Raw genomic sequence first — 21,759 nt, forward strand, 5'->3', positions numbered from 1 at the left:
TCCTCTACTGCAGTTCGAGGCAAAATTGGGCTGAGCAGAAACCTGTCAGACTTACAGGGGCAGCTGCAGAGGGGAGAGATGGTCTCCAGGAGGAGCCCAGAAGAGTCGAATTAAAATCCCAGCATCTCCACTTTCATGGTGCAAGATCTTGGTCAAGTCCTTTACTTTTCTGAGCCTCAGTTTCCTCATCTGCAAAATGGGAAGGACTATACTGGTTTTGCTGGCTTGCAGGGAGGATGAAGTGAGAGTGTAGTTATCCAGGGCCTGCTCAGAGTAGATGCTCCTAGAATCCGACGTTTCTGGAAATATAGAAACCACTCCCCACCCCCAACCCATTCCATCTCCTCTGCTGAGCAGACATCCCTCTGGGGTCAGGGCCTGCTACCTTCCTCTTCGTGCTATTCCTCAGCTCTTACAAAAGTCCTTCTCCTTCCTTATTTTATGGGATCAGAAGAGGCTCGTCAGCCTTTCAACAGGACTGAATGCACCCTTGGAGGCTATGAAGACACACACACCCGTGGGCCCAGACATCCTGCTTCAGGCATCTCTCCCAAGGAAGTATTTTTCACCCAATCATTCGATCAGTTGTCAACCACACTTGAGCACCTCCTGTTTATTGAGCAGCTACTGTATGTCAGGCTTCATGCAGTATGCCGGGGTGTACTGGGGCCTGAAAAGCAGACTGTACCTCATTCTCTTCCCCAGGAAGCCAACTGTCTAATTTCAGCAAATAATCACGCCAGTAAATCTATAACACAAATTGCAAGGGAGAGAAAATGGTTTCAGTGTCAGTTCTAGTAGGCTGACCAATTTTGGTAAATCCACTTTTGTGCCAGGAATCAGGGGAACCTGGAGAAATGCTCACCAGATAAAGACCAAGCGAAAGGAGGGGAAGCAAAATTTTCTGCTGAGTGTCATCCCCCACCAGCTTCTCCTGGAAGGTCAGGGCTGGACCTGGTTTCGGTGGGTTTCCGGGGCGCAGGGGTGTCTGTGGATGTTCCTACAGGGAAAGAGAAAGACAAAGGAAAAGAATGGAGAACCAGAGGCAACGAGCACGCTGGGGCCAGGTGCAGACCCGCTTCTGGGAGAAAGGGCTGGTAGAAGGCGGAGCACAGGGAAAAGCAGAACTGAGCCTGGAGCAGATGCTCCCAGACCGACGAGCTGCTCCCAGACCAGGACAGAGGTGCCCGGAATTAGGTCCCGGGAGCCAAGCTGAAGGCAGTCCAAAGCTGGAACAATTTGGACAACAAAATAAATAGTATTAAATTAAAAGTCAAAGTAAAAAATAAATGTATGATACAAATAAATAACAGAATAAATAAATCACCAGGGAGAACAGACAACTCTTCTTTCTTTTTTTTTTTTGAGACATCTTTTTTTTTTTTTTTTTATTTATTTATTTTTATTCAAGCACTGGTACAGTCAGAAGCGCGGGAGGGTGAGAGAATTCACCAGAGCCAGAGCGGGGAGCAGAACAGGAAGAGTGACGAAATAACTGCTGAGGGAGCAGCGGGCGGCAGGAGAGGTCTGCACGCCATGTGGGACCCTCGCCTGGTGGCCAGGGATCGAACTGGCACTACAGAGGCTGCAGGCAGCTCTGCAGCCCAGAGCTCAACCACTGTGCCACCAGGGGAGGCCCAAGACATCTTTTCTTACAGAGGAATGTTCTAGAAGTTTTTCGGATATTGCTCTTGCCGGGAAGGGGCCACCTGAGGATTCTTTCCAACACACAGTGTAGAGACGAAAACTAGGTTTTGCTGTGGAGAAACCTGGAAATCCCATCAGAACCAAGTGGTCTAGGTTAGCGTCACAGTGAGAAAGCATTGTGACCCTCCCTGGTGGTGCAAGGGTTAAGTCTCAGCACTATGAAGCTATCAGCAGCCACTGCTCCCCTCAGCAGTGTATTGCAGTAGATCCGCCTGTTCTGCTCCCCACTCTGTCTCTGGTGAATCCTCTCCCCCCCCCCACCTCTGGCCTGCACCCCAGCTCTTGTATGCATAAATAAATAAAAAAAAATCTTTAAAAAAATAAAATCCAAAACCCTAGTCTTGTTATGAGGAAGAGAGTCGATCCACGGTGGGGAAAGTCCCTTTCCTCTCCCAGCCTCAGTTTCTGCATCTCTAAAATGGGGTGCAAGCTTACCTCTCGAAGTCAAATGTCACATTGCAGCACATTCTACGAAATACCTGACGCTGCTCCTCAAGACTGTTCAGGTCACAGGAAGAAGGGAAGACTGAGAAGCTGTCACAGGACACAGGATGACTAAGGGGCAATATGGAGTCCTGGAGGGGATTCTGGAACAGACAAAGGACCTTAGTGGAAAAACAAAAACAAAAAAATCCAAATAAATCCTGTAGTTCTGTTACTGTAATGAAGCACAGCTGGCATCTTTGTTTTGATAAACTGGTCAGATCAGTAGTTTCGGGGGAATATGAAACTAACTGTGGGATAGAAGGGAAATTGCTACTTTTGCAACATTATGGTAAATGAGAATTTTTTAAAACCACACCCAAGCAGAATATAGACTAGAAAGAAAACAACAGTAAACTAGTTACAGCAAGTATATATGGGTGGTAGGAAAAGAACGTTCATCTTCTTTTTATCTGTCAAAGGCTTTAATTAGGGTTTATTCCTTAAACATTTTTTTTTCTAATTAGAAGTCTTCTATTTCATAGTGGCAAAGAATGAAATAAAGCATTTTGCATAATACCTATATCACCTCTGGGCCTCCCTGGTGGCACAGGATTTAAAGACAGTGCTATCAAGCTACTGCCAGCCACTAAATCAAGTGTTCAATCCCGCAGGCCAGGGAACTACCACATGACGCAGCAGACCATCCTGTCTCGCCGCTGCTCCCTCAGCAGTGTATTTCAGTCAAAACAAACTCACGAAGTCAAAGTGATTTTGCCCAAAGTGATGTAATAAACAAGAGGATAGCCTCCCCTGGCGCAGCGTTGAGCGCTGGGCTGCGAACTGCCCGCGGCTTCTGCGCGGCCGGTTCGATCCCCGCTGCTCCCACACCGGAGGAGAATCCACATGGTGCGCAAACTCTCCTGCCACCCGCTGCTCCCCTCAGCAGTGTACTTCATCCTTCTGCCTGCTCTGCTCCCACTCTGGCTCTGGTGAATTCTTCACCCTCCGCGCTTCTGACTGTACCCAGTGCATGTATAAACAAAAACAAACAAACAAATATAATAATAAATAAAAACATCCTCTAAAAAAAAAAAAAAAAAAATAAACAAGAGGAGTAACTGGGATTTAACCTCTGTTGATCTCTGAAGTAGGAACTGGGAAAGTTTCATTCCAGGAGTTGTCTTTCTCCTCGACCGGTTCTGCTTCAATCCAAGGAAGATTTTTTTTCCCTTTTCTTTTTTTTTTAAAGATTTATTTATTTATGCATACAAGAGCTGGGGTATAGGCCAGAGATGGGGGGTGAGAGGATTCACCAGAGACGAGCGGGGTCAGAACGGCAGACTGACTAATACATGCTGGGAGCAGCGGGAGAGACAGAAGGTCTGCTGCGCCATGTGGTGCACCCCCCCTCAGTGACCTTTAGGGCTAACCGCCCCTAGGCTGGGACCAGCCGCAGGGAAACAGCAAAACCCTACCTGCTGCACCTGCAGTGATCTTTAGGAATGCTTTCCACGGTCCTAGGCCGCTGGCAACAGCGCCAGGGAAACAGCCGAAGCAGAGGAAGTGCAACGGAATCCCTGCAGAAGCTTATCAATAGATAACGACCACCAAGAACCACTACAAGAATGCTAAAAATCTTATCCCTCTTCCTAGAACTACAAACTTTAATCCCTTATCTGTCTTTCTAAACTTCCTCTTTCTTCTATAATGGTCATTGCTTGTTATGTAGATCACTCCCTGAGGATAGACTGAGCCATGCAGCTAATTCCTTGATATTCATTCTGTGCTTTGGAAAACATATTATACTGGTCACAAATTAGAGAAAATTACACTCAGATTTTCACTCTTGAGTGTGTCGGTTTGTCATTTCTTTTCCCGACGCCCTGACACCCTGCACGCTTCTCTCAACCCTGAGTGGCCTCATCGTCTACTGCTGTGCTGGTCCGCGGCATGTGGGTAGCTCTCTGGCTGGCCGGGGATCAAAAGTTGCTGCAGAGGATCGGATTGCTTCATAGTGTGGTTTACCCCCTTGCACCACCAGGAGGGCCCTTTTTTCTTTTTTTTTTTTTTAGATTTATTTATTTATGCATAAAAACTGGGTACAGGCCAGAGGTATGGGCTGGGGTGAGAGGATTCACCAGCGACAGAGTGGGGAACAGAACACCGGATTGACAGATATCTGCTGAGGGGAGCAGCGAGCGAAGCAGGAGACGGTCTGCTGCGCCACGTGGTTTAGTCAGCTCCCTGGCCGGGGTTTGAACTCACGCAGCAGTGGCTGGTGCTCGCTTGACTGCGCTGAACTGCGAAGAGTTCTTAACCGGAACTGCCCGGAGTGCTTGGGTGTCCTGAAAAGCTGACGAGGTCCCCGTCAGAAGAGGTCCAAGCCGTGTCCCCCAAGGGGACTCGGGGGTCCCGCCCCCAAACGTCCCCCCCACGCCCAAGGGGAGAGTGAGGTCTCTCCTAGGAGACCCAGAACCTCTCGAGGTGTGCTGGCAGGAGTGGGGGGTGGGCTGGGGTACCGGTCCACGAGTTCCCCTCCATCATCACCCTCCCCCGCAGGGGACATCACCGCGGCTGGGGGCGCGGGCACCAGCTTTTACGTATTTAGAGCCCCCCGACTTTGTCAGCTCCTGATCCAGATCCCCTAAGCCGTGTGCCAAGCGGGGGTTGCACCAGGTTTTAGAAATGCGAAAACCGAGGGGAGCCGGGAGCCACCGACCCGCGAGCCGGGGCGGCCGCGCACCCCCCGGCAGGCGGGGCTCACCCGGACCGCGCCCCGGCGCGGGCGGGGCGGGCTGCGGCCGGCGGGGGGTGGCGGGGTCCGGGCCATTCCGGGGTCCGCGGGCCGCGCGCACCATGGAGCCCGTGTCGCTGCAGGATTTCGCGCGCGCGCTGAACCCCGCCTCCCTCCCGCGCGTGCTGCGGGTCTGCTCCGGGGTCTACTTCCAGGGTGAGTGTCGAGTCGAGATCCCCCTGGGGGTCGGGGCCTTGGGTGTGGGGTGGGGGAGCTGTCCCTGCATTAAAAGCTCAGGAAACTGCTTCCCGGGTTCCAACTCCCCGTGGCCCTGTGCAAGCTATTATTTGGGGATTACGCTGAACTTTTTTGGGCTTCGGCTTTTGCTTCCGTGGAATGGGGGGTCGCCAATTGCCCCGCAGGGTGGTGATGGAAATCAGTGAGCTCGGGCACAGAAGGTGGGTGCAGCAGAGCCAGGCTGGGGTGCACCCGCGCGTGTCTGTGCGCGGGCACGCGGCATTAGGGCGCGCAGGACACGCAGCTGTTGCTAGAACTTTAAGAACCAGATTACAAAAAATTAAAGAAAAATAAAAGAACCAGATCAGCCTTCCCCTCCGCGGCCTTGCCTCGAGGCCCCCCACCCACTGACCCCTTGGCGCCCATCTGCTCCGCCTTCCTTCAGCCCCCCAACCCTCCCTTAACCCTGTACTGGCGATGGACGCTACTTGACCCGACCAGCTCTCCCATTCTCAGCTCCAATTGTGTTTTTTTTTAAGATTTATTTCCTAAAGTGTACAAAACCGGGGTACAGGTCAGAGGTGCGGGGGTGAGAGGAGTCACCAGAGACAGAGCGGGGAGCAGAACAGGCAGACTGACGAAACACACTGCTGAGGGGAGCAGCGGTCCAGTCAGGAGAGGTCTGTGCACCATGTGGGATTCTCACCGGCTGGCCGGGATCGAACCCGCGCTGCAGAGGCTGCGGACAGCTTCACAGCGCGGAGAGGCCCTGGCTCTAATTGGTCTTCCTCAGGAAGCCATCCTGGCTCTCCCCACTCCTTGCAGGAGACACATTTTCCCACTGGCCACTGTCCCCCTGGATCACAGGGATGGGAACCCAGCAGGGGCGCGGTCATTATCCCCGAGAGCAGGCGATTGACAGGTGGTGGAAGAGAGGATGGCTGCTCAGCAGATGGGAAGCCCAGCGCTGCCCTGAGGGCTAGAGGAACTCTGAGCAGAATGGGGCAAGAGGAAACAGGGCAGGGGAGGGGTGGGGTGGGGTGGGGGTGGTGGATGGCTACTCCTCAGAGGCCAGCCAGTGCCCATGCTAGCATAGCCCTCCCCATGCTATTCCTGTCTTGTCTTGCCACCAGAGCTTCCAGTAAAGTGTTCGAGGCCCCAAGGGGCCCAAGGGTAAGACCCAGGGGAACCACCATAGCGGGGCTCACTGGGTCTGCTTGGAAATCTGACCCATCTGGGTTGAAAAGCCACTTTCTCCTGCAGGCCCTGTGGTCTATTTGCATCCCCCAGCCCGAGAGGCTCCATCCTCCCAGAACCCCTCCTAATAACCTGCGCTTCCTCATTCTGCCTGATGGGGGTGGGGCCCGTGGGAAGTTAGGGCAAGAGAAGAGCCTGTGGAGATGGGGGTGAGTGTGGAGGAGGCAGGGGGTGTCGCTGCGGGGCAGGTGGCTGCGGTTCGCTGCATGGCTGGCATCTGCAGCTTTGCATGCCACCCCCCTGCGCTGGAGCCCCCACTCTGCCTCCTATTGTCTGATCATCTCGGCCACCCACGCAGTCTCAGGCGTCTTGGGCCATGCAGGAGAGAGAAATAGCCCTTTACTCCAAGGACGGTCGTGGGCCTCCAGGGCGGCGGCTGGTCCGCGGAGCTGAGCGCTGCGCTGGGAACACGGCGGCCGCCCAGCCGTGTAGCTGTTCTCACCACCCAGGCCCGGGCCCTGAGCCTGGAGACAGACTGTGCGCCTGGGGGCCGGAGCCCATCTCCCTGGGGATAAGGAACCGGCTACTCGGGGAGTCACCAGGTCCTGGGGGCTGTGGTGAGCGCCCGTCTGGGGCCTGCAGGGAGGGTGGGCTCAGCTGGCCTCAGTCTCACCTGCCTGCTCTTTCCTGCCCCTCCTTGGCAGTGGGGAGCGCTCGTGCGCCCCCCTGCCCGCCCCCATGAGAGGTTTTGTCCAGCACCCTTTGGATTCCAGGTGCTGCTGCTTTTAAGCACATTAAACCCTTGCTTCAAAGAAAGTTGGGCCCCAGTGCCCTAGGGAGGGTTCAGAACCCTGCCTGCTGGCCGCACCCTGAAGTGGTGGCTCTGTGACTCAGGGGGGCTGCTGACTCTGGGCCTGACCTTGCAGCCAGGCGGTACCTCTGTTCACTCCATGACTTCAACATGTGCTTAGAGCCCCACCCGTGCCAGCCGCAGCGACGCTCATACGTATCAGGATCGGCCCTGCCGAGAGCTCAGCTCTGGACGCAGAAGTGAAGGAAGCCGAAGAAGAGGCCCCAGAGGAGACCAGCAGGCTCCAAAGGCAGGGATTCTGCTGTCCCCGGCGCTGCTAGGCAGGGAGCCAGGGAGGGCGCTGCTGGCAGCAGGAACACCGTGAGGTCTGGCAGAGCAGAGCTCGCTGGGGCGTAGAGCACAGGCACCTGGTGCTTGGCCCTTGCTGAATGGGGAAACTGAGTCTGTGTCCCATAGGCTCCATCTACGAGATCTCTGGGAATGAGTGCTGCCTCTCCACGGGGGACCTGATCAAGGTCACCCAGATTTGCGTCAAGAATGTGGTCTGCAAGAACCCAGGGACGGGTCAGACCATAGAGCTCGCCCTCAACTTCCAGGGTAAGGCCTCTGTGTCCTCTGTCTCCAGGCACATCCACAGCCATCAGCTCGCGGGCCCAGCGCACTCTACCCTCTGTGGCACATGCCCTCTTACCACCACCTGACCGAGCCTCTGGGCCAGGCAGTTCTCAGCTGGTCTGAGATGCCCCAAGGCTGGCACCACTGCGCCCACCCCACCCCCCATCCAGCTCTCTGATCATGTGTGCCTCTAGGCTGGAACTTTGTTCCAGGTCTTTGTCTAGTGTCTGTCTTTGTGTTTGCACTCGTGTTCACTCACCAAACTGTTACTGAAACTCCATGGTGTGCCAGGTGCTACTTTGGCCGCTGAGGGTGAAGCAACTGCGGGCTTCTCCGGCAGCGTCCAGGATGGCATTTGGACGAGGGCAACAGCAGGAACAGGCGCAAGTTTAGGATGGGGCGGGTGTAGCCTGCTGCAGGGGTCTGTGCAGACTTCCTGGAGGAGGTGGCACCTGAACTGGAGGAAGGATCTGAGCTGGCAGGAGTAGCAGGTGCAGATTCAGCAGTTATTTCTCAGTTGTTGCAGGAGGCACGTAGCCGCGCCCAAATGCTGAAGCCAATGGCTTGACTGGGTGCCTCAGCTTTGCCAGCTACTAGGCCTTGGCAAGTTCCCATGACCTCCCCAAGCCTCAGCTTCCTCCTCAGAAGTGGTGATCAGCGTTGATGTGAGGATTAAGAGACGGGGCACTGGCAGCGCCGGGCGAGGGCCTCCCCCGAGGGAAGATTCCCGGGACGGCCCAGCTGGGCCAGGAGAGCAGGAGCCGGCCCACTGGCGCGGGTGTGGGGCAGACACGCTCTGGTTCCCTTGGAGGGCACGCAGGAGCCAGTGGGGCTTTACATATGGAAGTGGTGTGTTTTATTTTGTATTTTAAGGATTTTGTTTCTCTTTTGAAATCATTTTTAAAGGAAGACTTGCTAGAACTGTGATACACCTTTTATCCAAACTCACGATTTTTGACCCGTGTGCTCCACCTGCCCTCCCCGCACACACGCAAGAACACGGATTATGACCTGCGTGTATATAGGGATATAATATAGTTTTTCCCCGAATCATTTGAGAATTGCAGATGTGATACCCTTTGACATTTCAATACGACTCCTAATATTTTGGTGTCGCCCCCTAAAAACACGAACATTCATCTGTGAAACCAGAACTCAGTGATCAAATTCAGGAAATGTCATGCTGACGCACGACGCCTGCCCAACCCACATCTGTCCGGATTTCAAAATGACGTGCGTGGCGCCTTCCCCCTTGAGCCGGGGTTGGATCCCAGATCACACGGTTGCCCATTTCTTCTGTCTCCTTCAGGCTGGAAAAGTTCCTCAGCCTTTCTTTGTCTTCACGCTGCCATTTTGAAGTGTCCAGACCAGTACTTTGGTGGAATGTCCCTTGTCCACATTGTGTGCTCCTTCCTTTTTTTCATTTTTTTAAAGATTTATTTATTTATTTATTTATACATGCACTGGGCACAGTCAGAAGCGCGGGAGCGAGAGAATTCACCAGAGCCAGAGCGGGGAGCAGAGCAGGCAGAAGGACCGAAGCACACTGCTGAGGGGAGCAGCGGGCGGCAGGAGAGGTCTGCATGTGGGACCCTCCTCCAGTGCCTCCAGCCGGAGCAGCCGGGGAAACCGGCGCTGCAGAGGCTGCGGGCAGCTTCGCAACCCAGCGCTCAACCGCTGCGCCACCGGGAGGCCCCGTGTGCTCCTTCCTTGATCAGATTTGTGTAGCCTGTTGGGGCAGGGAGATGTCAGAAGGCAAGTTATGTTTGGGGGTGTGTGTGTGGGGGGGTATTTTAGGCCAGTCCTGGGCTGGGGAAGACTGCTTGGGGGGAGAGTAGTTGAGCAGCCAGGATTGGAGGACGGGATGTAGAGGCTCAGGGGGCGGCCACTTGTCAGAAGCTCCCGAGTTTCCATCTGGGAGAGACAGACAATGGCCCTGGCCCAGCACGGGGTGCTAGGTGTGGGGTGAGAGGGATTGGAGTGGTGAACGGGCATCTGGAGGCCAAGACAGCGGCAGGCGGGTAGGAGATGGAGCCAGCAGTCCTGCTCTGTCCTGTCCCTGGCCAGCGTCTCCGCGTCCCTGCCTGCCAGAGAAGAATCGTCCTCGTCCCTGCCCCTCCCCGTCTGCCCATGCGGTCACTGGCTGCCTCCAGGCCTCAGCGCTGTCTTGCTGCCCCGATGCTGCCCTTGGCACCGTCCTGGGGGTGCGGTGGGCTTTCTGTGCTGGACGGGCCTGGAACGTGCCACCCTGGCCAGCAGAGCCTGCCCACTCTGACACCCTCTGCTACCCCAGGCCTCTTCACCCCATTGCCGCCCTCACAGCTACGAAACCCTGGAGGAGCTGGTTCTGCACCACCAAGAGCTCCATGCAGCTGCCCATTGACTTCATGTCAACCCGCAGCATCACCACAGAGCCAGGTGGTGCCTGGGGACCAGCCGCTCACGCTCGATGCCATAGAAATGCAATCGGGGTCTGCTATGCCCGCTGTGTGCTGACCACGCAACACCTGGGTCGTGGTGCACCTGCCCCTGTCCAGAGGGGCCGTTCTGGAAATGGGATCCTGGCACCCCTCGGACTCTGCTCGAGGCCTGCAGGACCCGGCCCTGAGTAACGCCTTCTCACCTGCCCAGTCCTCCCCTGCGCTCCGTGACCTGACGCCCCAATATGAGATCCACGCCATCATGCACAGTGAGTTGCCTGCGCCGGTGGTGTGTGGGTGTGGCGGTACCGAGGAAAAGAGAAACTGGGGAGCCGCTCTAATGAGAAACCTTGGTCCCAATAGTCTGACACTCTGGCTTCCGGGTATATACAATGCCACCCTGCCGGTGGGACTAAATCCATAGGTATGAAATAGGTAGATATAAAGAGGTAGGAGGAAAAGGGACAATGGAAAATGGAAGGGAGGTCCCACTTTTTTCTCTATTTTTTAAAAAAGATTTATTTTTATTTAACAGAAGCTGGCACAGACCACAGCGGGGAGGGTGAGAACAGAGCAGGGAGCAGAGCAGGCAGACAACTGAGAGCCTGTGAGGGAGCAGCGGACGACCAAGAGAGTTGCTGCCCTTGGGTAGCTCCCGCCGCCATTGAACGCGCGCGGAGCTGACAGCTTCACAGCGCTCGCTCAACCCCTCGCACCGGGAAGCCCTACTTTTATTATAAAAATGGGCAAAAATTAGATGGTGATCTGAAGAGGCACAGAGAAACACAACACTGTAACAATAAAGCCATGCCCATTTGCTCAGGAGAAACATACTTTCCTGTCTCTGGGGAGAGGGGCTGTTCTAAAGCTCCCTCTGCCTGGGAGCTGTTTGCTGAGTCCTTTCTCAGGACAGCCTTGGGGCAGCAGGCAGAGCAGAGTGGGTGAAACAGATGTAGCGCCTGACCAGGCCCGACCAGCCCAAGGCCAAGGGTGAGCAGAGGCAGGAGAGTGGACCTGGGCTGCCCGTTGGATGGCAGAGGGTTTGGTTTCCGTTCCCTGCCCGTGACTTTCCGAGCAGCAGTCAGGGTTGCTGGCACACGATGCACAGGAGGCAACAAGCAGGGGTTCTCTTCTCTTTTGAAAACTACTTTATAGTGGAAAAATGCGAAGCTCTATGAAGCAGGTATTACCTCGAGATGGGCTTGCTGCCTGGTGTGTGACACCAGCTTTTGAGAAAGCATTTTATTGACTGGCAATGAAACAAGAAAAATACTCAACACTGCCTTCCCAGTTAAGAAAGGGAAGAAGTTTGTATAGGTTTTGGGGGGCAGGATTGAGAATAAAGGAGTTAAATTTTATTGGCCAAGGAGTGGGCTAAGGGCAAATAAATGGTGAAGTTTATTGGCTGGTTACAGCTGTCCATCCAGACAAGTGTGAAGAGGCCTTTTTAGATAACTGGAGTGTTGGTTTCTGTTGGAGGACTCCATACCTCTGGGCAGCCCCTTGCATTTGTGCTGTCCCACTCCAGCCAACCTAAGACTCAGTTCAAGGTTAGTTGCTTCTGTGCAAGCTCCAGCTGTTTCATTTGGAGATAAGCACATAAAAGCAAACTTCAAAGGCAAACTTAGGTAAGTTGTGTGTTGCATGCTTTAGAATCTAGGAGTGGGCCTCCCTGATTGTGCAGGGGTTAAAGTCTCAGCATTATGAAGCTATCTGCAGCCACTGCAGCACAAGTTCGATCCCCAGCGAGGGAGTTGACCCCATGGTGCAGCAGACCTCTCCTGTCTCGCCCGCTGCTCCCCTCAGCGGAGTATTTCAGTCAGTCTGCCTGTTCTGCTCCCCACTCTGTCTCTGGTGAATCCTTTCAGCTGCTGCAACTTACAACAGATGCTGTTTCACATCTCCCATCCCCACTCTCCCCACCCCATCCGACCTGATGATTTCAAAGCAAACCCAGGTATATAATTTTTTGGTAAATATTCCAATATGTCTCTTTTAAAAATGACTTTTTAACAAACCACAATCCATCATCACACCAAGAAATTAATAATAATTCCTCATAGCACCACTTAGTGGTAACATCTACTTAGTGTTCAAATTTCCTCTGTTCCCTCTTAATTTTTTTAGTTTATTAGCATCGTCATCTGTATAAGGTCTACAATATTGCTGTTGTTTTGTCTCTTTTTTTTATAAAAAAAGAGATCTATTTATGCATACAAGAACTAGGGTACAGGCCAGAGGTGTGGGGCGGGGTATGAGAGGATTCACCAGAGACAGAGTAGGGAACAGAACAGGCAGAATGACCGAAATACACTGCTGAGGGGAGCAGTGGGTGAGACAGGAGAGGTCTGCTGAGCCATGTGGGCAGCTCCCTGGCCGGGGATCGAACTTGTGCTGCAGTGGCTACAGATAGTTTCATAGGTTGTGTCTTAACCCCTTGAGCCACCAGTGGTGCCCGTTTTGTCTCTTAAGTCTTTTTTTAAATTCCAGGTTCCCTTTCCTTCTCTATTTTTCTCTTAATTTATCTGTGGAAGGAACTAGGCCAATTTGTCCTGTAGTCTTTTCTACATTTTGGCACCAGAGTGCTCCTCTGTCACCTGTTTTTCTTCTTGGGTCAGGCCTGAGACGACCCCCAGGATCAGAGATTTGCTTGAACTCACAGGACCCAGCATAGAGTCAAAATGCTCACAGCTGTGATGTGCTTTCATGACTCAGTAAAAGCGAGGAGTGTAGGGCAAAGTCAGGAGGAAGCCAGGCCCAGCTGCCGAGAGTCCTCTCGGGATTATTTAGAATTTTTTTTAATCATCATGAACTCAAGAGGAAGTGTTTTCAGTGCCTGCTCCACTGAACTTGTTATTTTTATTCATGCTCAGTCTCAGCTTTGGCCAATAGGAGCCCGTTCAAGTTGGCGCCTTAATCCTTTTGCCATCCTTACCTGGTCTTGAATAGATTTGCCGTGCCTTGTGAGTAGCTCCCTGGCAGGCCGGGATTGAACTCGTGCTGCAGAGGCTGCAAGTAACTTCCTAGTGCTGTGCTTAACCCCTGCGCCACCAAGGGAGGCCCCACTTCCCTCCCTCAATCATCTCTTGAGTTTATACACGAGGTTACAAATCAATGCCCAGGGACGAAACTAGTTGCCCAAGGTCATTTAGTGTTTTTCTTGATTTTTTTTTTTAAAGATTTATTCATACAAGAATTGGGGTACAGGCCAGATGCGCGGGAGGGTGAGAGGACTCACCAGAGACAGAGCAGGGGAAACAGCAGATGACAGAAATATGCTGCTGAGGGGAGCAGTGGGCACGACAGGAGAGGTCTGCTGTGCCATGTGGGACACTCGCCAGCCGGCCAGGATTGAACTGGCGCTGCAGAGGCTGCAGACAGCTTCACAGCGGGCACTCAACCACCTGCGCCATCAGGGGAGGCCCTCTTGGTTCATTTTTATCTTTGTAAATTCAGAAAGGATTTGAAAAGGCAGCTTATGATATTCAAAATTCAGTTGAAATTTGATCTAAGACACCATCAGTTTTTTTTTTTTAAGTTATTTTTGCGTAGAACTGGGTCCTGGCCAGAGGGGTGAGGGGTGAGAGGATTCACCAGACAGACCGGGAACAGAACAGGCAGACTGACTGAAATACACTGCTGAGGGGAGCAGCGGGTGAGACAGGAGAGGTCTGCTGAGCCATGTGGGTCACCTCCTTGGCAGGGGGGAATCAAACTTCAAACTCATGTCACAGTGGCTGGCGTGGTTAGCTTGATAGCACTGAGACTTTAACCCCTGCGCCACCAGGGAGGCGTGATACCATCAGTTTAAATGGACGATTTGATTTAAAAAGTGGTTGAACTAATTGGATATTTTATGATACTAAAGGATTATCAAATAAAATCATTATTTAGATGTGGTGATGGCACTGTTGAGTTTTTTTCCCCATTTTAATTACCGTTTTAGAGACACAGAAATTGGCAGAGCGTGACGTGGCTGTTCTGACGACAAGTAATCCAGTGGAGGGGGAGTCCCTAGATGAGGGGTAAATGAAAAAGGAGTTAAGGGGCCTCCCTGATTGTGCAAGGGGTTAAGCGTCAGCACTATGAAGCAATCCACAGCTAACCCACAAGGCGCAGCAGCTGCTCCCCTCAGCAGTGTGTTTCAGTAGATCTGCCTGTTCTGTTCCCCACTCTGTCTGGTGAATCCTCTCACCCCCGCACCTCTGGTCTGTACCCCAGTTCTTGTATGCATAAATAAATCTTCAAAAAAGAGAAAGGAGTTAAGATATTGAAGCTGAGTGATAGATACATGAGGGTTCATTCTACTAGTCTACTTTTTTTAAAAAGAAGTTGAAGGGGGGGTGGGGCGGGAGGGGAAGGATTGGGGTCAGAATGGGGGGGTTGCAATTGTATGGGGAATATAAAATAAAAAAAAAGAGGTTGAAGGGAAAGCGTAGGCAAGGAATCTTCTACAATAGAAAAATGCTGATAGGAAAGAGAAGGGAAGGAGGGTGGCTTTGCCAAAGGTGGGGTGCTCCCTGAGTGGTGTGTGCCCTCCCAAGCTGACCTCCCTGCTCCACAGTGCGCAGGACCTTGGTCAAGATCCCCTCCACCCTGGAGGTTGATGTGGAGGATGTCACCGCTTCCTCTCAGCACATCCACTTCATTAAACCTCTGATGCTGAGTGAGATCCTGGCCCAGGGAGGCCCCTTTCCTCTGTCTATGGAGATCCTGGAAGTCCCTGAAGGGCCCCCATCTTCCTCAGCCGTGGGTGAGCTCCTTGCAGAAAGGCCAGCGAATGTGCATCCACGGGCTGGCCTTACCACCCTGGCGGATCCTGGCCTCCACCAAGGGCAAGAAGGTGCCCAGACACTTCATGGTCTCCGGGGCCTACCAGGGCAAGATGCGGCGGCGGCCGCGTGATTTCCCCACGGCCTATGACCTGCTGGGTGCTCTCCAGCCAGGCAGGAAGCTCCGGGTGGTGGCCACCAAGGACTGTGAGGGCGAGGGGATGGACACCCCTGAGTTTGCATCCCTGGCTATGGGTGACAGGCTGGAGGTGTTGGGGTCTGGCCAGGCCCACGGGGCGCACGGCAGGGACATAGACGTCTTGGTGTGTCAGCGGCTCAGTGACCAGGATGAGGAGGACGAGTCTGAGGAGGAGGTGGAGGACCAAGAACGGATTCTGCTGCCGCTCTATTTCTCCGGCTGCTTCGTGGAGGAGATGAATGATGGCCGGCGCTACAGCCTGGCGGACCTGACTGCCCAGTTCTCACTGCCTTGTGAGGTCAAGGTGGTGACCAAGGACGCCAGCTACCCCGCTGACCCTCTACCCTCCTTCCTGGGCCTGCGGCTGGAGGAGAAGCTCACAGAACCGTTCTTAGTGGTCAGTCTGGACTCTGAGCCTGGGGTGTCTTTTGAGATCCCGCCGCAGTGGCTGGACCTGACCGTGGTGGAGGCTGAGGAGCTGCCGGGCCAGCTGGCTGGGTCTGTCCCCACGGCCACAGTACAGGAGGTGACCGATGCCTTCTACTATCGCCTTCGGAAGTTACCTGCCCTCAAGAGCCAGGTGCCTCCGCCCAGGCCCCGAAGAGTAAGGGCCTCATGGAACAGAAGAAAGAGACCAGCAAGGAGGGAGGCTTCAAGGTACCATGTGACTGAGTGGGCGGGGGGTGGGGGGGTGGCTGGGGTCCTTGCACAGGCTGCCATTCCTTCTCTAGCGACACGTTCTTCTTATGATTGTGCAGAACTTGGGTGTATCGCATTGCACACTTAGTAACTATTATTCCTATTTGGTCTTGACAATTCTGATGTTGGTGGTATGAGATCCGTATTTTGTGGTTGATGAAATGAGCTCTTGAGACCCTCCCAGAGTTGCTAACAATTGGGAGGCCAGAACTAGAGCACAAGCATCTGACGCCAAGGTCACAGTGCTCCACCTTTCTGCCATCCCTGCTGACACCCCTTAGCTCAAGAGTGACCATTTTTCACCTAGACTGTTTTGGCAGCCTCTTCTACTCTCCAGAGTGGCCTCCCAGACCCTCCCTGGTCACTGATGGGTCTTGGCCCCATTTTCTAAAACCCCCAGTGGCTCCCCATTACTAGAGCATAACGTAGACCCTTAACGTGGCATCCAGGATCTTTTGGAAGCTGACTTTGGTCCCGCCTTCCCAGGCCCATCTTCTACCACACACTCTGCAGGCCACACTCTCCTGCAGTCCACAGACTCCTGAAACGCCCTCAGCACGGCAGGATCCCCGCCTCAGCACTTTACACATCCTGACTCTCGAGTCAGAAAGGTCGTTTCTCCCGGGCAAGGCTCCGCGGTCTTCCTCTGGGCGGTGACCTCCTTTCTCTTCTGTATTTGTGCTGCATGTTGTAGGGAGCTTGGGGGTAAGGGGTGGGGAGCACATCATTTTTAGTTCACTTAGTTGTACTCAAGTCTCTGGCTACCTGAGGGTCCCCGGGGGTAGGGACTTCCCCACTGCAAGGCGGGCAGAGAAAGTGCTGGAGGGTGCTGAACTGAACCAAAGTGAATCACAGGGATAGGGAAGGAACCAGGCGCAGGCAGAAAGGCTAAGCTGTGTCCCTGTTGGTTCACTCTGCTCTCTATCGCTCTAGGCACTGCTGAGCCTGGGGTAGCAGCAGTAACTCACAGAGCTGTTCGGTCAGTTGCTCCGCTGGGGCTCGCTCTGTGGCAGGCATCTACCTCTGTGCATTCCCCCAATTAGCTTTCACCGTCTGTGGTGGGCATGTCTGCTTTTCTCCTAGCTGAGAAGACAAGCACAGAGAAGTCAAGTGGTTTACTCAAGATCACACAGCTAATAAGTGGGGTCTGAAATTGAGCCAGACTCTCTGACCTGAGCATGTAACTACTGTGCTCAGCTGAGAACAGGAGGGGATGATCTACATAAAATGCACTCTAGAACCTGACAAACATTTGCTTTGGGGTTTGGGGAGACTCGTATTTTGTACCATGTGGGCAGGCAGAGGCAGTGAAAAGGCTGCATGGTGAGCAGCTCCAGAGGAGGCTCCTATCTGCAGGGGAGGGGTAGGCTGTTGTTTTCTGATGGGTCAAAGAATGTAAATGCAGGCCTTGTGACAGGGCTGTAAAGAATTAAGAGGCCTCAGTCCCTGTCTGAAGTAGTGACTCTGGGCCCAGTCCCGGCTTGCCCATAAATGGGCCACTTTCCTCCTCTGAACTTCAGACCCTCTGCTGCTGATCAGGCTCCAATATGTTTGCGCTCCAAAGCATGACGTGGTGGAATGACCTTTAGAAGTCACAGATGTAATTCTGGGTCCGAACCCTGGTCCAACTAGGATTCCCTGTGCAAAGTTTGACATGATGCACTCTCACAGAGCCAGACTTAATCAGCTACTCGCAGGATGAGATGAGCAGATGTGCCTGTAGCACAAGGAAGTTGAGTGAAAGTCCGCTTCCTTTTGGGACCCCTCTTAGCTCTGGCACTCTGTTCTGGAACTTTGTGACCATTTCTTTCCCTTCAGCAATAGACTGGAGAGCCATGGATTAAACCCCTGCGGAGAAACTCAGGGACTCCCTGTCTCCAGTCCCCAGCCCTGTCATTCTCTCCCCTGTCCTTTCTCTCACCTGCCAAGGAACATTTCGTGTATTTGGAACAAAAATATCTAATGTCCTAAGAAAGCCTACCCTGAAAAGGAAGGAGGGACAGAGGAAGTGACACTTGAGGAGACTTACATGAACTCTTGAAACCCTGTTGACTTCTGTTGCTTCTCCCTTAGCCTTTTCAAGTGTTAGAACCACAACCCCCTCCGCTGCCCAAATCCAAGGTGATGACCTTGCCAGAGGTTACCAAGGACAAGTCAAAACTATACAGCAAGATTCCTGACAAGAAGAAGGACCGCAAGCAAACTAAGGCCAAAACAGAGGATCTAGGTGAGTCTCTGTCACTTATTTCTCCCTTCCCCACTCTGCTGCATTCGTCTCCAGTGGTGCTGGCCCTTCCCTCAGCAGTGCTCCTGGGCAGACCCTTCTGTGGTTCCAGAAGAATGGACAGGTCTATATGGTGTAAACTTAGGCAGCAGGGACCCCACTATCCCTGTCCCAGGGTCCCCAGAGTCCTGGCAAAGAAAATGAGCTTATCCCCCAACACACTACAGTCTCCAAAGCCTCCAGGGGAGCATTTAGTGCTCAGAGAGCAAATTGTTGCTTCTGGGCTAGCAAGGATCTTAGAGCCTCTGGACCAACCCTTTCCCTGTCCGGGTAAGGAAAATGGGCCCTCAAGAAGGGAAGAGACCTGAGTCCAGAAACCCTCACTGACTCGGACTCTCTTTCAGATGCGGATGATCATGATTATGAAGACGTAAACGATTATGAAGTAGTATCTGAGCACTTTCGGAAAACCCTGTAGGTGTTGAAGGAGTCATGCTTCTTAACTGCTGCTTCTCAGGGAATCCTGATACCAGCCAACCATTGCAGGCCTTTAGCAGATCTTGGATAAGGTCTCACAGATTAGATTGTGGGCAGGAAGTGGTATTGTGGGCACTGATCTGCAATGGACATTGCACTAGCTTCCCTCAGGTTCTAGGTTCTTGCCACTGAGGGCTGCTCACTTGGGCCCAGCACCTTACACTGACTCCCTCGCCTCAGAGATTTGGTATCCAGAGGAGCCACTGGGTTCTACCCAATCCTGTGTCCGGTTGTTCCCCTGGTCGGTACACACGAGAACCAAAGAGACCGTCCACCACAGTGACTCTTGCCTCCCGGTAAAGGGAATGATCATGATCACACTGCACTGAGAGCCCTTTTTTACATTTGCCATCCCCTCCCCACCAAGGCTCTAAGCTTCTGGGTCCAGAACTGTCTTCCTCATCTCCGCAGCACCGAGCACCTGACAGCTGTAGTCACTGTCCATGAGGATTTCATTCTAAGACCATGGAATAAAAATGACATCTGAGCTTCTGGGAAAATGTGATATCACTAAGTTCTGCATGCCAGATCCTCTACAGGCCCATCTAAATGCGCTACTCTCTGAGACAGACAGTGGTCTTATTTTAAAAGTCAGGAAACTAACTTGAGTGGCCAAGTGCTTTAGAAGGCAGACTAGTCATGAGCCTGGAATAAACAAGCTATTTAACCTAAGCTTCAGCTTCTTCCTAGGTAAAATGAAACTAAGTTAGCTACCTCTCAAACTGATTTTATCAAATGAGATAAGCTTCGTAAAGCAGTCAGCATAGTGCTTGGTACATAATAGTCAATAAGCAGTAGTCTCATTCTTGTTGACCAAGATCACGTAGCTGTGCCTATCTCCAAACCTATCCTCTTTCCACATGCCTACATCATCTGCCAGTCATGGGATTCGTCCCAGTGCTTAAATGTATGAGACCAGAGACAGAGCCCAGTAACTGGCTGGAGGGCCTCACCACCTAGTAGAATGGAAGTAAGAGAACAAATACAAGCCTGTGTTTACATAGAGGCTAAATCAGCTTTCGAAGTCAGTCCATGCCTGCTCAATGAGGTAAGACCACAGGCCTCATTTCCTAGAAGTGGTGGGACTTTGGTTTCCTGGGTTGATATAGTCACAGAACTAAGTACTTGGTTGGCAAAGATAAGAAAAAACAGGATGATCTGAGTCATCAGCTGAGGTGGGACTAGAAGAGACAAATTTCCAGCTCTTGGATTCTAGGCACTGCACCTGGGTATGTCCTTCCTTTTCCTGCTAACATCCCTCTGGCCTGTCTGGACCCCTGTACTTCCTAGGCCTAGCCTCCATACCCCTGGACACACTTCTCCAGATCGCTGAGTGGCTACTACAGACTGCTGGGCCAGTCCCCAGTATCTAGCGCCCCATCCCTTACCTTCTACCAGTTTTCATGCCAACCTCCAGAGACAATCTAACCTGTGCAGGACAACCCCAAGGAAGAGAGTACTCTGGGACAAGCTGTAAGCAAGCTCCTCCTTCGCACAGAACTCCTAGGAACCTAGCTCACATGCAAAATGTTGCTATTTTTCGCTTTCACATTTGCATTTAATCTTGACACCAAATTGAGCAAGATCACAAGCAGAGAGGGAAGAGGGCTAGCAGTTGCTACAAAAGGTCATTTCTGAGAGGGCAAACACTGCAATGAGAAGAAATGAAGCCATTTCACAGCAGGGAAAGCTGGGCTTAAAAGGAAACATTTGAAAACCACAACTGTGAATGTTTTATCAGAGAAATGGGTGGGGGGTTTGGCTGGTAGGGGACCATAGGATACCAACCTCAGGGTGCTCTTGCCTTTTTGCCTCTGGCCGGGTATTCTAATGGGGCTGGGGGTTCCCCCAGAGCAGTGGTCTCCAATGAGCATACATATCTAAGGTATTCAAGGTGATCCCCTGGGAAATAGTATTATCCTTTCATATTTATTTTTAACATCCTTTTAAATTTCTATTTGTGAATGTTTTGTAATGTGTAACATACAATGATAGCTGTATATCACTGCTAAATAAATGAATATAAAAACTGGGGATGCTTGCTCAAAAATATTTACCAATGAGTTTTGAATGTCCCGCAACTGCATTTTTAAAAACAAATGACCCATCCACATCAGGTACTAATCTCCTGAACTTTCTCTAGTTAAGCCCTGTAAAGTACTGTTTCTTGTTTCCCAAGAAGACTCACTTCCTAGCTCCATTGCATCTCCGGAGAGCAGGCTGGACACTGTTTGGCTATGACATGGGGGAGTTCTAAAACTTGAGCCATACTGTCCGTTGTTGCTGACTCAGTAATAGGCAGCGAGAACATCTGTCTGACATCCAGGTGACCACAAATACCGAAAATGCAATGCTCCTGCAAAGGCTGGAGTTCCATTCTGCTGAGGAGCGGCAGGCCTGTCCCACAGGCTCCCAAAGTGCTTGGGAATTCAGAACCAGTGAGCAGCCCCACTGTGCTGCTGGGAACATGGACCCATAAGTCCAGTGACACCATTCCTAGTACCTGACTAACAGGGACACAATAAACACTTGCTGAATTAATTAGTAATTTTTAATTGCTAAATCAAGATTCAAAACCAAAAGATATTTCCCAGCACTGCTACTGCCTTGCCAGCTTGAGGGCACTCGTCTGATAAATAGAAAGAGAAACTCCACCAACCATGAAAGTACCTATCATGCACTCTAAATTCACATTTACTTGTAAATAAACATATTGGCTTGGCTGACTTCCAATATCTGTGTGACTGTTCAGATTGTGCATATAGAAAATAACTGTCAAATTATCAGAAACTGGGAGGGTGGAGGCTTCTCCACACAGCTGCTGGATCTCATTTAGAAACAAAGCAGTTATAGAATCCTTCATTTGCATGTTATACATCATTAACTAGTCTCAGAATTAATTCTTCTTTTCAAGACATTACTTTCGGATTTGTGAAAAACATCTTTGAATGAATTTCCTCTCCCACAAGGTAACGGAACTGATTAAGTAGGCCAAAAAATAGTCAAAGCTTTTAGTCTCATCTTGTGGTCAAAGAGTAGATACTCCATTTAGTTATGTGATCACATACTGCCAGAAAATCATTTATAACCCTATTAATGGCAATGTTATTGCCTTACAAACTTTATTTCATTCAATTTTCATAACAAACTTGTAAGGAAATAACTCCTCTTTTCATAAGTG

General features: G+C 51.9%; 1 protein-coding gene across 1 annotated transcript; it reads left to right on the plus strand.

Annotated features, from left to right (window-relative positions):
* Positions 1 to 4,989: 4,989 nt before the first annotated feature.
* Positions 4,990 to 20,610, plus strand: THEMIS2 (thymocyte selection associated family member 2). Its single transcript, XM_037499908.2, is given in 10 exon segments — positions 4,990 to 5,083; positions 7,569 to 7,709; positions 10,021 to 10,036; positions 10,038 to 10,073; positions 10,075 to 10,140; positions 10,142 to 10,261; positions 10,263 to 10,312; positions 10,315 to 10,416; positions 17,891 to 18,044; positions 18,446 to 20,610. Coding segments are annotated over 9 exon segments (759 nt in total). The 3' UTR covers positions 18,025 to 18,044; positions 18,446 to 20,610.
* Positions 20,611 to 21,759: the final 1,149 nt, after the last annotated feature.

This window comes from Talpa occidentalis, unplaced genomic scaffold (assembly GCF_014898055.3).
Source record: "Talpa occidentalis isolate TD23 unplaced genomic scaffold, MPIMG_talOcc4v2.1 talOcc4.9, whole genome shotgun sequence".
Classification (NCBI taxonomy): Eukaryota; Metazoa; Chordata; class Mammalia; order Eulipotyphla; family Talpidae; genus Talpa; species Talpa occidentalis.